This window comes from Hyperolius riggenbachi, chromosome 10, assembly GCF_040937935.1.
Source record: "Hyperolius riggenbachi isolate aHypRig1 chromosome 10, aHypRig1.pri, whole genome shotgun sequence".
Lineage (NCBI taxonomy): Eukaryota > Metazoa > Chordata > Amphibia > Anura > Hyperoliidae > Hyperolius > Hyperolius riggenbachi.
Genome location: NC_090655.1, coordinates 187,618,457 through 187,634,259, shown reverse-complemented (window position 1 = coordinate 187,634,259; position 15,803 = coordinate 187,618,457). Strand labels below are relative to the sequence as shown.

At 43.7% G+C, this 15,803-nt stretch overlaps 1 protein-coding gene across 12 annotated transcripts in view; it reads left to right on the top strand.

The window, feature by feature from the left end:
• Positions 1-15,803, top strand: part of KCNMA1 (potassium calcium-activated channel subfamily M alpha 1) — a 759,662-nt gene that overhangs the window by 673,461 nt on the left and 70,398 nt on the right. For all 12 annotated transcript variants that reach the window (XM_068255423.1, XM_068255413.1, XM_068255414.1 and 9 more), the window contains one exon: positions 8,859-8,985. In XM_068255423.1, the coding sequence (XP_068111524.1) occupies positions 8,859-8,985 (127 nt within the window). The remainder of the gene's footprint in view (positions 1-8,858; positions 8,986-15,803) is intronic.

Below are 15,803 nucleotides of genomic sequence, written 5' to 3'. Positions count from 1 at the left end.
GACTGACGTCCATGACGTCACTCCGCTCGTCGCCATGGCGACGAGGAAAGCGAAACAAGATAGGCCGCTCATTGCGGCCTATCTTGTTACTTTCGATTGCCGGAGGCGATCGAAAGTACGCTTCCGGAGCGCCCTCTAGTGGGATTTCATGCAGCCAACTTTCAGTTGGCTGCATGAAATATTTTTTTTTTAATTTAAAAAAAACCCTCCCGCAGCCTCCCTGGCAAAATAAATAAACCGCCAGGGAGGTTAAGGGAAGATGCCGAGAGCCCAATATAGTGTAGTATGTACTGTAAATTTGGTGTGGAAGGTAAGTATAGGTAGGTTATACTCACAAAGAAGGGTTACCATCCAGGTAACCACTATGAAGGCAGGTGAGATTAGACCTGTCCCCACTCAGGATTAATAAGTCGCTCTCTGTAGATCGGGAAACATGAAGAATTCCCCTCCACCAGGGGTGGAAACAACTGCAATAGTATAACAGAGGCACTAACAGGCTAAAAACAATATTTCTTTAAAATGGATAAAATGAAATAGGTAGCGGTGGACTTACCCCTCGAAAACAGACAAAAAAATTGCAGTTTTAAGCAAAAATCTGTTTATTTTTATACTCCGAACAAGGTGCAATGCGTTGCGCGGGTATATTCCACTTCCTCAGGCAATAAATAGGAGTATATCACCACTGCGGTCTGGTATGTAGCCTGGTGCCTTTGTGAAAAGGCCGCATTGCTGATATGCTCCTATTTAATGCCTGAGGAAGTGGGATATACCCACGAAACGCATTGCACCTTGTTCGGAGTATGTAAATAAACTGATTTTTGCTTAAAACTGCAATTTTTTGTGTCTGTTTAGGAGGGGTAAGCCCACCGCTACCTACTTCGTTTTATCCATTTTAAAGAAATATTGCTTTTACTCTGTTGGCGCCTCTGTACTACTATTAAAGTAATCTTGACGTTTTTTTAAGTAAATCAGTTGCAGCTATTAATTAATAATCGCGCCCAAGTACAGCAGCGTGTCATCCACATACAGCAATTTTTTTCTACAACAGCACCATAGTGGAAACCAGAGATGTGTGGGGATTGACGGATAAGTTCAGCTAAAGCTGGCCATACACTGGCCCGATTTGCCGCCGTTTCGACAGCAGATTCGATCACTGGGATTGAATCTGCTGCCAATCGTTCGCGCTACACACCGAATTTCGATCCATTCCGTCCGATCCCGTCGATCGCGCCGTGCGGAAAATAACCGTCGATCGCCCGCAGGTAAAGAGCGCATCGCTAGCGGCGTTCGAGTGCCCGACGACCGACGCAATAGAGCCGCAATACATTAACTGCTCCGCCGGCGCGACTCCCGGGTCTCCGCTCTTTTTCTCCGCTCTGGTCTGGTCTCCGGCATGCTTCCCTTCTTCCTGTCCTGGCAGGAAGTTTAAACAGTAGAGGGTGCTCTACTGTTTAAACTTCCCCCAGACAGGAAGAAGGGAAGCATGCCGGAGACCAGACCAGAGCGGAGAAAAAGAGCGGAGACCCGGGAGTCGCGCCGGCGGAGCAGGTAATGTATGCGGGCATGCGGGCGGGGGAAGCGGCGGCAGCACCACCACCACAACAGATTGTGAACGGTTTCAGGCTGAAATCGGTTCACAATCTGTTTGCAGTAAAGGTAGCCATACGATCCCTCTCTGATCAGATTCGATCAGATAGGGATCTGTCTGTTGGTCGAATCTGATGCCAAATCGACCAGTGTATGGCTACCTTAAAGAGAACCTGTACTGAGTAAAAATATTTTAAATAAACACATGAGGTAACTTGAAATGTACATTACATAGTTACCTTGCCATCAGTTCCTCTCAGAAGCTCACCATTTTCTTCTGACATTAATCCCTTCCAGTTCTGACAATATTTTGTCAGATCTGAAATATATCAGTTGCTGTCAGTAAAATATCAGTTGCTGTCAGTTATAGCTGAGAGGAAAACTGATGTACCAGGTAAATGTCCATGTTTCCCTATGGCTCAAGTGGGTGATGTTACAGTTTAACTGTGTGCTGACCAGAAAGCTGTTATGGGTAATGGCCATTTTCAAAATGGAGGACGGAAAATTCCCTTGATTACAGTGAACAAACAGGACGTGGGACAGGAGAAAGACACTAAGGAGTAGACTGCATGGAAGGTAAGTATGACTTGTGTATGCTTATTTTGACTTTTAATTTTCAGTTCAGGTTTTCTTTAAGGGTTCCACAGCAATAGCAAACAATAGAGGAGACAGGGGACATCCATGCTGCAGATGAAAGGGAGCTTTAGATATATCCAATGACAGAATAGCAGGTTTAAAGGGGCGCTATGGCGAAAAATTTTAACATTTTAAATATGTGCAAACATAGACAAATAAGAAGTACATTTTTTCCAGAGTAAAATGAGCCATAAATTACTTTTCTCCTATGTTGCTGTCACTTACAGTAGGTAGTAGAGAATGCGATAGTGAGATAGTGAGAATCCCCTATGAAGAGATGGACTAGTCCAAAACCTGTTGCTTCTGTCAGATTTCTACTACCTACTGTAAGTGACAGCAACATAGGAGAAAAGTAATTTATGGCTCGTTTTACTCTGGAAAAAATGTACTTCTTACTTGTATATGTTTGCACATATTATAAATGTCACAATTTTTCCCCATAATGCCCCATTAAGTATAATCTTCAGATATTATTAGTAGCTGCGTTTTGAGGCATGAAGCTCATTTGCTCTGAGTTAATTAAGGTAGTGATAACTTTAGATAGCCTGTTAGTTAAGGCCTTAGTTACAATCTTGACGTCCGGATTCAACAGTGCTTCTGTCTTTAGGTGTGTGAAGGGGCTCCTGCACACAGGGAGCAAAGCTTCTCACATGTGAGGCTGAAGCTACAACATGACAATCATGGCCATTTAGTGAAAGAGTTGGGGGGGGGGGGGGGGAGGGGGCATGGAGCGGTAGCAGTCAATCAGGAGGATGGTGTGGAAACAGAAGCAGGTGGGGCAAAGAGTGAGGAGACAGCACAGGGTAAGATCTGCACCTGCATTTCTCTGTACTGTAGACCTTATACACTGACAGTAATTGCATTTGTCACCATGCTTGCCATGCCCCTACATGCTTCCCCCCCTCCCCCCAGGTCACAGGGCCGTGGGAGCGATTGCTACACCCCTATACTGATTTTTGTCTTTAATCATTTTCCATTGGTTATATTAGCAATGTAATATGATCAGATGTTCCTGATCTGTCATCTGGTTACGGATAATAGGTAGCTTTAGATAAGACCACTAAGCTAACTAGTATACACTTTCTAGTTGTAATGTTATATTGCTTTAAGGTTATAGTAATGCAGTATTTGTATTTATGACTAAAAGGCCACATTTAATCCAGCATATTACAATGTATATGCTACCATACAACCAGTATATTTAGCATTTTCAACCTCAAGATAGTGTAGATAAAACATTTCTCAAAGGCCACCATCTGGTACTACAAAAGTGCCTGAATGTTACCTTTTTGGATAAGGATTCTGAAGTTAAAATTCCTGCTTTAACTATTTGTTAATGTGACTTGTAGCAGGCCAGGTGATGGAGTTGAGAGCAGATTGTATGGGATGGGCTGCTGCTGCTGCCTGGTTGTGTTGGATGGAATGCTGCTCAGAATAAAAAGGAATGAGGTTAATACAGAGGTCTCTCAGAAGACAACTGTCTGCCTGTGACATACCCATACCGCACTCTAACCTGAACAGCAAATACAGCTAGCACAATCTGATGAGGCAGTGAGTGGCATTTACTGTATTTTGGAAGCAAAACCTACAAAGAGCAGATTGCTAGAACCTAAAAAGGACTGACCATTATTTTAAAGTCCTGGTGGTGCCACCAACTACTTCCAGTATCTGCCTTTTATGTTTGTAGGAAAGCTTTTCTTCGGTATTGATGACTACAATAAATGGCAAACTTTTAAAATTATTCTCAATCAATATTGTAATAAATACCGGTTTATCCCATATGGAAACAAAACGTCTAGGAATAGAAAAAAAAGGCCTCTATGGATGAATATACAGGTCAGAGATAAAATGAAGTGGAATAAGAATGCCTACAAAGTCCTGAAACAGGAGGGGACCGAGGCTGAATTAAGCAATTATAAAGAGTGCAATAAAAGTTGTAAAAAAAGAAATTAGGGTGGTAAAGATTGAAGCTGAAAATCAAAACGCTAGGGATATCAAATCTAACCCAAACAAGTTTTACAAGTACATCAACCCTACAAAAAGAAAGATTGTATTGGACTCCTAAAGGATGAGGGTGGCAACTCAGTAGTGGATAACCAAGGTAAGGCGGAGTTATTAAATGCTTTCTTTGCTTCTGTCTTCACAAGGGAAATACCGCTGTTGCAAATTACATATGCAGAAGGGTCTCAGTCTTCCAATTGAAATATTAAATACTTAACGCAGGAAGAAGTGAAGGCATGACTAAATAAATTAAAAATAGATAAGGCACCTGGCCTGTATGGCAAACATCCTCAGGTCCTTAGGAAATTAAGTTCAGTTATCGATAAACCCCTTTATCTTATCTTTTGTGACTCTCTTTCAAGTGGCAGAGTTCCAATAGTACAGCTCACATTTTCCCATTATTTAACCTCCCTGGCATTCTGGACGAGCTAGCTTCGTCTATAGACGCCGGAGGCCACCGCTCAGGCCCGCTGGGCCGATTTGAATAATTTTTTTTTTAAAACACGCAGCAAGCACTTTGCTTGCTGCGTGTCCTACCTGATCGCCACCGCTCGCCGCCGATCCGCCGCGATACAGGGCCACCCCGAGACCCCGTGCGCTGCCTGGCCAATCAGTGCCAGGCAGTGCTGAGGGGTGGATCGGGACTCCCTGTGACGTCACGACGTCGATGACATCACAACGTTGGTCGCCGTGGCGACGGGGAGGCCCTCAAGGAAATCCCGTTCAGAACGGGATTTCCGGACGGGTGATTGCGCCGGTGGCGATCGGAGGGCAGAGAGGGACGCCGCAGGGAGGGGGGAATTATGTAGCTAGCGCTAGGCTAGCTACATGATAAAACAAAAAAAAAAGTGCAAAAACTGCGGCCGTGGGAATCAGAACGCCAGGCAGGTTAAGAAGGGCAAAAAAATCAGATCCAAGAAATTATACACCTGTAAGCTTAATGTTAGTTGTGTGCAAACTATTTGAGGGGTTGCTAAGAGATACTATACAAGACTTCATAGTAAAAAATAATCTTATTTCTAAGCATCAGCATGTGTTTACTAAAGACAGGTCCTGTTTGACTAACATGCTCAGCTTTTAAAGAGGTAGTGAACACTAATGTGGATATTGTGAAAGCTGTAGATGTGATATACTTGCACTTTGCAAAGGCTTCGACACTGTTCCCTACAAAAGTCTGGTGCAAATGATTAGGATGCAAGGACTGGGGAAGAGTCTGTGCGCATGGATAGGGAACTGGCTAATGGACAGAAAATAAAGAGTTGTGGTTAATAGATCTTATTCAAAATGGGAGACTGTTAGCAGTGGGGTCCCACAGGGGTCTGTACTGGGTCCAGTGTTCTGCAATTTATTTATTAATGACCTAGTAGATGCAGTAGAAAGCAATGTTGCTATTTTTGCAGATGCTACAAAATTGTGCAGAATCATCAACTCTCAGGAAGATAGTGACATATTGCAACAGGATCTGGATAGGATGGCTATATGAGCACATACTGTAAATGGCAGATTCCATGTTGAAAAATGTTAAGTCATGCATTTTGGTCTCACCAATGGTCTTGCACCATACAAAATAAATGGGATACAGATGGGGACATCAAACTTGGAGAGGGACTTAGAAGTACTCATCGACAACAAGTTAAATAATCGTATTCAATGCCAAGCCGCTGCAGCTAAAGCTATTCAAATTTTGGGATGCATTAAAAGGGAAATAAAAACTTGAGACGCTAGCATAAAATACCCCTCTTTAACCTCTTGAGGACTGCTGTGTTAAACCCCCCTAAAGACCAGGCACATTTTCATCAAATTGGCCACTGCAGCTTTAAGGCCAAGCTGCAGGACCGCAAAACACAGCACACAAGTGATTCCTCCCCCCTTTTCTCCCCACCAACAGAGCTCTCTGTTGGTGGGGTCTGATCGCCCACCCCAGTGTTTGTTTGTTTATTTGTGCTTGGTTTTTATTTGTTTTTTTAAACAAAAACAGTGTTTTTTCCCCCTCTCTTGTATAGCCACCACCCTCCCTCCCCTCGCCGGCCAATCCCTGTGATTAGCTGTCATAGGCTTCAGCCTATGACAGCCGATCACCTCCGTGGCTCAGGAGGGGACAGCCGTGTCACACGGCTAATCGCAGCGCTGTACGGGTAATTATATGGCGATTACGCCGTCTAACAGTCTCCCGAGCGGCAATAGCCGCTTGGAGACTGAAGAGGGGGCGGAGCTCCGCCCTCCGAGAATGAGATGCGCGCGCAGCGTGCGCGCGATCTCATTCAAAACAGAGCCCCAGGACTTTACGCCAATTGGCGTTAGGCGGTCCTGGGGCTGCCGCCGCGGCCACGCCCACCGGCGTGACGTGGTCGGCAAAAGGTTAAAGGATTCCCGATGTGACATGATGAGATAGACATGTGTATGTACAGTGCCTAGCACACAAATAACTATGCTGTGTACCTTTTTTTCTTTATCTGTCTGAAAGAGTTAAATATCAGGTATGTAAATGGCCGACTCAGTCCTGACCCGACAGACAGGAAGTGACTACAGTGTGTCCTTCACTGATAAGAAATTCCAACTATAAGTCACTTTCCTAGCAAAAAATGGCCTTTGAGAGCAAGAAAGAGATAAAAAGGGGAATTACTTATCAGTGCGGGTCACACTGTAGTCACTTCCTGTCAGGAGGGAGTCAGCCATTACATACCTGATATTTAACTCTTTCAGACAGGTAAAGAAAAAACACAGCATAGTTATTTGTGTGCTAGGCACAGTACATACACATGTCTATCTCATCATGTCACATGTCACTTCGGATATCCTTTAACTGTGGCCACATCTGGAATATGGAATTCAGTTCTGGGCACCACACTACAGGAAAGATATTGCAGTTTTAGAGCAGGTGCAGAGACGAGCAACAGAATTGATACGAGGGATGGAAGGTCTCACTTACCAAGAAAGGTTAGATAAACTGGGTTTATTTAGTCTGGAGAAAAGACGCCTTAGATGGGATCTAATTAACATGTATAAATACATCAGGGGGCAATAGAAAAGCTTAGCCGATGAGCTTTTTGTCCCTAGGCTTTTTACAAAGGACTAGGGGACATGATCTGCGCATGGAGGAAAATATACAGTATATTGTAGCTATAGCTGGCAGAATGTCCCACTTAACACTCTCTGCAAGAAACCTACAGGGCAACAACAAAAAATAACCTAATCAAATTTGCTAAATACCTTAAAGTGAATATAAACAAGATTACTTTTTACTTTTAGATATGTCAGTATCCAGACAGGCATTTATGGCCATGTTTGCACAGTTGATGATTTTGGTGACCATTGCTGATGCTAAGTGATGTTGTGAAAAGGAGTCTTTGAGGGAACGAATGGTGGGGATTAGGTTTCAGGTTTAGATCAGGGTGCATTAAGGAAAATGAGCACCATGCAGCTTTTTTCTGAATACAATAAACTATTAAAAACTGATCAATAGTCGGTTTTGAGCAGCTACCACCACGCCACTTTATTTGGCTGCAGTAGTGTCTGAATCGCACCAAAAACAAGCTGGCAATAATGTCAGATACACCTGATCTGCTGCATGTTGTTCAGGGTCTATGGCTAAAAGTATTAGAGGATCAGCAGCATAGCCAGGCAGCTGGTATTGCTTAAAAGTAAATAAATATGGCAGCCTCCATGTCCCTCTCACTTCAGTTGTCCTTTAATATATGTTTTTATAATATACATAATTGATTTGGAAACACCTTCATATTAAGTGCCTGTTGGTGCATTGTGACAGTGAATGGTTAATAGACATTCACCATGCCTCATCGCTTTCATAACCATGAAGAGCCAGCTATTGTTTTTTTCCCCAGCGCAAATGTGATTGTCATCAGAAGCCGCTCACCGTTGTCTAGAATTAAAGTCCTGTATTCTTTGTGACGGATGAGGAAGGGGGGGACTAGACATCCCACTCCGAAGCGACACTCTGTTGAATCTTTAAAGGCCATCAGTTGCGTAAAACCAAACCCGATTGGGCAATTTGCTGAAATATTAAAAGCTCAGCCTGTTAAAGCTTTTACTGTGCAGGGCAGCACGTCAGAAAGTGTCCGCGGTGAAAGCAAATAATTGACTTTCTATCCTCATGCCAAACACACAACACTGGTGACTAAATTCACATTGCTTCTACTTCATTGCAGATCCTAATAGCAGCTCTTTGATATTGAGGGACAGAAAGGAGCCACTCAGCAGCAGCTTAAGGAAACATGTCACAATTTTCGCACAATCCAGTATGAGGAAAAAGAGTGTTCACACTGTAATTAGTAAAAGTGTCCTCGCTCACAATCCACAAAGGCCAAGGCTGAAAATTGAAAACAGTATTTTTGTGGCAAAGGGATTTTGAGTGATTCTGTCACAGTGGTTTTCATATTGCCATCTTATATGACAGCAGGAAGTGTCTATGTTTTGCTTCTAAATTAAAAATGTAAAAAATGTATTTAGTTCCAAGATGGTGCAAAATGGTTCCAAAAGTGATTCAAATCGATGTCAAGGATCTCTCTCAAGGAACCTTTTATATTCTATTTTGTATGATCTGTAACTGTTCAGAATGACCACATGCAAAGCCAAATTTGTACTTTACCAAACGTAAGGCTTCTTTCCTTCCACAGACATGATCCTTTGCTCATGGCTGCTAATGATCAGATAGATAACATGGACTCCAGCAGTGTGAAGAGATATGACTCTACCGGTATGTTCCACTGGTGCCCAGCTAAGGAGATGGAGAAAGTTCTATTGGTGAGTTTACCTACAGACCATTGCAGTAAGCCATGTGGCGTGTGATCTGAAATATATTGCATAGTGCAGCTGTTAGCTTGAAATATAGGAATAATGAATGCAAACAATCACATGCCTAGAGTGTTTCTATAATGTAGAAGAGTGTGTATATTCACTTAAACTTTACACCCAGATACATTTATATATTGTATAAATATAAATCAAATTTACATCAGCATGTCTATGTAAAATTTAAGCATAAAAAAAACTTATCTAAACATTCAAAATAACTAGTTAGTGTTGTCTAGATCAGCACCAGTCCATAAATCTAATCCGTCCTTGTGTGGTATTTCCATCTTTCATGAAGTAGCAGCTACACTGAAAATAGAACTGTAGGGCCACTTCTACAGTATTTCTGGTGCTTCTTCCTGTTGCTCTGCTTGCTATACACTGATGTGAATGGGTGTATGCTCATATGTGTAGCCCAGAGTTATTGCAAGGCAACTGGGACCTTAGAAATAGACACCATAAATAGAACTAGTCTTCTGTATCCCAGAACTGTTCTGGTCCCCTCATAAAGTTTCCCTGGTGGTCTAGTGGTCCCTCCCACATTACTACATCACTTCACTGGTCGTCTAGTGGTCCCACCATATAACTGCGCTGGTGTTCTAATGGTCACCCCATCCCAGTGTAGCTGCGCTGGTTGTCTAGTGGTCCAACCTCATTAATATATTACTTACCTGGGGATCTAGTGCTTCCCATCTCCATATCACTTCCCTGGTGGTCTAGTAGTCTCCCCCATATCCCTTCTCTGGTGGTCTAGTGTCCCTCTCCTTATGTTGCTTCCCTAGTGATCTTCCCATCCCCATATCACTTCCCTGGTGAACTAGTGCCTCCCCCCCCCCCACATTGCTTCCTCCCGCATGCAGAGTAGTAGTAGTGGAAGCATGAAGACTCTCACCTGCTCCAGATCCTGATCCCTTCCATCCGATCTATCCTCTTTGACTACAGCTTGCTGTTTACTTCCTAGTTTTCCTGTAGCTGTGGCTATAGAAGACAGACTGGGTGGGAGTCCCTAGATCAGATAAGAGACTTCTAGCCTCTGTTACTCTGGATAGGAAGAGAGGAGCACTATGGTGAACAGCTGAGCCAGCCCCGACTTCTATGATGAGCCCCTGGGCCCTATGTTGCTTCCCTAGTGATCCTCCCATCCCCATATCACTTCCCTGGTGATCTAGTGCATCCCCCAGTGCTTCCTTCTCCTATGCAGAGTAGTAATAGTGGAAGCATGAAGACTCTCACCTGCTCCAGATCCTGATCCCTTCCATCCGATCTATCCTCTGTGGCTACAGCTTGCTGTTTACTTCCTGGTTCTCCTGTAGCTGTGGCTATGGAAGACAGACTGGGTGGGAGTCCCTGGATCAGGTGAGAGACTTCTAGCCTCTGTTACTCTGCATAGGAAGCGAGGTTCTCCTGTAGCTGTGGCTATGGAAGACAGACTGGGTGGGAGTCCCTGGATCAGGTGAGATACTTCTTGCCTCTGTTACTCTGCATATGAAGAGAGGAGCACTATGGTGAACAGCTGAGCCGGCCCGGCTTCTATGATGAGCCCCTGGGCCTTGAAGGGGTGGTAGTTATGACACTGCAACCATGTATAAATCCAAAAGCCTTTGCGCCAGAGACATAAAAGTATGAAATAGTGTGATCTAATGGCACCCTTCAATTTAAGACCGCTAACATAGTTCTCTTACCTAAATCTACATCTTATGAAATCATCATCGATCACTTTTATCATATGATTGTCATACTTTATGCCTTTAGTCTAAGGCAGGATTCACACTTGTCCATCAGTATTCTGCATGCATTTTTTTGCACACCATGTTTACATTTGGGAAAACGCATGTTTTTTGTTTTTTTCACAGAAGCTAGTGTAATTGATAGGAAAAATACAAAAAACACATTCAAGTGTGAATTAGCCCATTGTTTAACACCGGTTCTGTAACGATTGGTGTCAGCACGCAGAGAGAATCTGATTATTGGTGATCTGCAGTATCACCAAAAATGCAGATATATACCCGATTATTGATGATCTGCAGAATCACCGTTAATCAGATATATTGCTAACCTCTGGACACCTATAGGTATGTGAGTGTTTGGTGTAACAGTAATACTTTGAGTGATGCACCTGCTGAGCAGGCGATATACAGTAGAGAGACACTGCTCTGGGAGTACAGGAACCTTCCAGCAACCTGAGGCTCTCCAAGGGGAGGAGTCAGGCTGGAGACAGGAAGGGCCAGAGAGTGAGTGACACCTTAGGGTGGATATATGGAGACAAAGTGGAAGAGAGCGCACTCAGTGTGTGGATTATGAAAAGTGGCCAGCCGACCGTAGAATGATCTCACCTCAGTGTAATGCTGGTTAGCCCATATGGGTGTCCCAGCTCGCAGGCTTTGTCCCTTTGAGCCAGGGACCAGGCTCCTGGCAACCGGGATTCCTTTGTTCCTCTCCTCTCGCAGCTGTGGATAGCACCACTCGCCTTGCAGTCACCAGCGTTCTGCACAATGCAGGTGCTCAGTGGCTGTGGCGGGCGGCAATTGTATGAGTATATTCCCTTTTGTAGAGGGATCGGTGTGCAAGCTGTCTTCCACCTTCCAGCACAAGCATTACCTGCACTCTGTGGGCGCTTGTTAGCTGGTAGTGTATAATGAAGTTGGCATGGGTGAGGTGCAAGTCTGTGCAAACAACAATACCGTGTAATGTAAAGATCTGTTTATTGTAACGCGTTTCGAAAGGGATAAAGCCGCCCCTTCTTCTTCAGACCACTGTTGTCTGAAGAAGAAGGGGCGGCTTTATGCCTTTCGAAACGCGTTACAATAAACAGATCTTTACATTACATGGTATTGTTGTTTGCACAGACTTGCACCTCACCCATGCCAACTCCATTATACACTACCAGCTAACAAGCGCCCGCAGAGTGCAGGTAACGCTTGTGCTGGAAGGTGGAAGACAGCTTGCACACCGATCCCTCTACAAAAGGGAATATACTCATACAATTGGCGCCCGCCACAGCCACTGAGCACCTGCATTGTGCAGAACGCTGGTGACTGCAAGGCGAGTGGTGCTATCCACAGCTGCGAGAGGAGAGGAACAAAGGAATCCCGGTTGCCAGGAGCCTGGTCCCTGGCTCAAAGGGACAAAGCCTGCGAGCTGGGACACCCATATGGGCTAACCAGCACTACACTGAGGTGAGATCATTCTACAGTCGGCTGGCCACTTTTCATAATCCACACACTCAGTGCGCTCTCTCCCACTTTGTCTCCATATATCCTAGCCGTCCTGCACGGAAATTGAGAGCTGCACCAACTATACACAGCACAACTCTGATCGCTCCTCCGGAACCTCCGGAAGTTCAATCTACTTTACCTAAGGGTGGATGTCACTATGATCTGGAGACTATCTCTTAAGGGGAGAAATAGCTCTCGAGGTCGGCCAGGCCGGGTCGGCAACACACTGACAGATAAAGTACAAAGACAGAAAGCTGATTCGGGATCCAAGTCATGCAGGGTCTGGCAACAGAATATCAGATATACGAGCTAGCTTAAGCATAAACAGAATACCATTCAAATAATCTGGCTAAGTGTGAATTCCCAGGTCCACCTGGTTCAAACACACTGAAGGATCTGACTAGGTCTGAGTGCTTCCACGTAGTGATCGCAACGGCAGACAACTTGCAAGTGCCCAGCAGGAACTATATATGGAGTAGTGCTCTCCAGCACCACCCCTAATTGCTCAACCAATAGTATCCTGCTCTGGAGTCAGCTGATCGGCGTGGTCAGCTGACTCTTCCTGCTTAGTATAAGAATTCTGCCTCTCAGCGCGCGCGCGTGTATTCCTAAGCCTATGTGCACTAACAGACTCAGCCACACCAGACACACGCTGCCGCGTGCAACCCGCCACGCTGGACGTGGAACTAGCCGCCTTACTGTTGTTGCATGCAGCGGTTTTTCCGCGTTCTGCCTTGCTACCAAACACACGCTTCCGCGTGCAAACCGCCGCACTGGACGCGGAATCAGCCGCCTGCTCAGTAGCACATGTGGCGGCTTTTCCGCGATCTCTCACTGGTTCTCAGTTTTCCTATGAAAAAAACATGAACAAAAACAAGTGTGAATGCTGCCTAAGTCTTTTTTAGAGTCCTAAAGTCCAGGTAGAACAAATGATCAATCTTTCTGCTGGTGGATATTTTACAATGTTTATTGCTAATTTACTATTGTTATAGTTTATTCATATTTTATAATGGTATCCAATTTCTGTTCCAATGAATAAATTAGAACTAAACTTAATCCATCCGTCGTCCACAGTCTACCTTAGGTATGTTATTATCTGATATGTTTGGCCTCAAAGTAAGCAATAGTCAGACAAACCTCTCTTGAAATTTGGTGTACTAATACTCCACTTGGTGGGTATTTAAACTTATGTCATAATCACTGTTAAATCAACCATCCAGTTCAGAAAAACTCAGATTTACATACCGATCATAAGTGTATCTCAAATCTCACATTTCTTTGTAAAGATGATTACATTATTGCTCTACCTTAACTAAGGAAAACAATTACGTCTCAGCTAAAAATAAGTTAAATAACAGTATTTTCTGCATAGAAAATACTATGTTCTATAGAATGTCTTCATAAAAAATACTATATAGGATGTCTTCATTATGCCTCTCACACTTTTCTGAATGGCTTGAGAGATAAGGGGCCTGATCCAATTCACTTTTTATCCTAAGTTTTCTTCCTAGGTGAATGTTCACATCTTACCAATAAAATGTCTTTTAAGTCAAAAGCAAGCAAGAAAACACTCAGAATCATTTTGATAGTACTTTTCTACCTATGTTTTGTACTTTTTCAACAACAATGAAAAATTATCTCCTAGGAGAAAACATAGGACAAAAACGGAATTTGATTGGGCCCAAGATGTGGAAACACCTAAAAAACAAACAAACAAATGGCAGAAAAAACAAACAAAAACACTCAGGGACAACAAGAGCCCAAGTTGTGTAGTAAATATTGCAGTTGACTGTATTCAAGATGATTTATGATACTCACAAAGATGGGTTGCTCTAATTTCAGACACCAATTAGTTTGCTATCTGGAGAAAACCCATCTCCACTCCAGCAATCCAGTCTCGCCAGGAATATGGTCCACTTCTTATGAGAAATGGGTCACCAGCTAAACACTGGGACTATTGAAAGGTGCACAATACAGAGGTGCTAGGTGTGATAAAATTAGATGACATTCAATAAAATATGGTAAAGTGTGAATAAAAATTAGTTTTTGAACAATAGTTTGTGTCAATTGTTGAGTTATGTCACCTCCACCTTTTCTATGTCATTGATTTTAACTATTTATTGTGCCAGCAACAGTATATCTACAGGCTTTGAGACTTCATATTAGCTCCAGGGGCGTAGATATACTTACCTCGCTGTGATTGGTCGCTGCACGCAATTTGGTGATTCTAGCATATATGGGCGCTTTGCTATTAACAACGAATGTTAGCGCCATTGCCTTCAATGCAATTTTGTTGAATTAGTACAGTAAAATCAGATGTTTTTCAGGACAACCCAAGCCAAATTTGAACAGACACATTCAGTTTGAGTATAGCAATGACACAAATTCGAACAACACTACCTACTAACTAAATTGTCCAAACTATGCAGTCAGTAAAACAACCAATGGTTTAATTGGCATTGCTGTATATTTAACTGCCTAACGACTGCTTCACACCGATTGGAGTGAGCAGCGGGGCAGGCCCAGGACCACTCCATGGCAATTGGCTTGAGTCGCTAGGGGCAGAGATTGCAGGGGATTGCGCATGCCGATCCTAACTTAAATGATCAGTCTCCCAGTGAGATCGCCGCTAGGGACTCTTAGACAGCTAAATCGTCATCTAATAACACTGTACAGCGCTGCGATCTAAGGCAGAGCTGTACTAGGGACAGGGAGGCAAAAAAGTGATCCGCTGTCGTAGGCTGAAGCCTATGACAGCCGATCACTCTGATTGACTGGCGGGGAGAAGGAAGGAGGGGGGGGATTAAAGAAAAATAGTAAAATGTATTTAAAAATATAAGAGATAAATATTTATATAAAAATAAATAAACACTGATGGTGCAATCAAAGCCCACCAACAGATAGCTCTGTTGGCAGGCAGAAAGGGGGGGGGGGTGGAATCACTTGTGTGCTGAGTTGTGCAGCCCTGCAGCAAGCCCTTAAAGCTGCAGTGGCCAATTCAGTTAAAAATGGCCTGGTCACTAGGGGGTTTAAGACCGCAGTCCTCAAGAGGTTAAACTAACGTTATATTTAAAAGTACCAAAACCTATGAAATACATAAAGTTGTTCATTGTAATTCTCTATACCCTGTAATATAAGGAATGTCACTGTAACGATCGGTGTAACAGAGAGGGTCTGATTACCGGTGAACTGCAGTATCACCGAGAATACAGAATATACCCGATTATTGGTGATCTGCAGTATCACCGATAATCAGATATATCTACTAACCTCTGAACACCTGAGATAAGCGAGTGTTTGGTGAAACAGTAGTACTATGAGAATTGCATCTCAGGAGGAGGTACAGGAGCAGTAGAGAGTACTGCACAACCGTATGTTCCTTCCGATGGCCTAGACTCTCCCGGGGGAGGAGTTAGGCAGAGAGTAGGAATGACAGAACGAGAGTGACACCAGTGAGAGGGTGTCACTAACAGGTCTGGGAACTGCCTCTAACAGTAAGGCCAGTTCTCGAGGTCGGACAAGCCAGGTCGTTAACACACAGACAGATAAGGTACA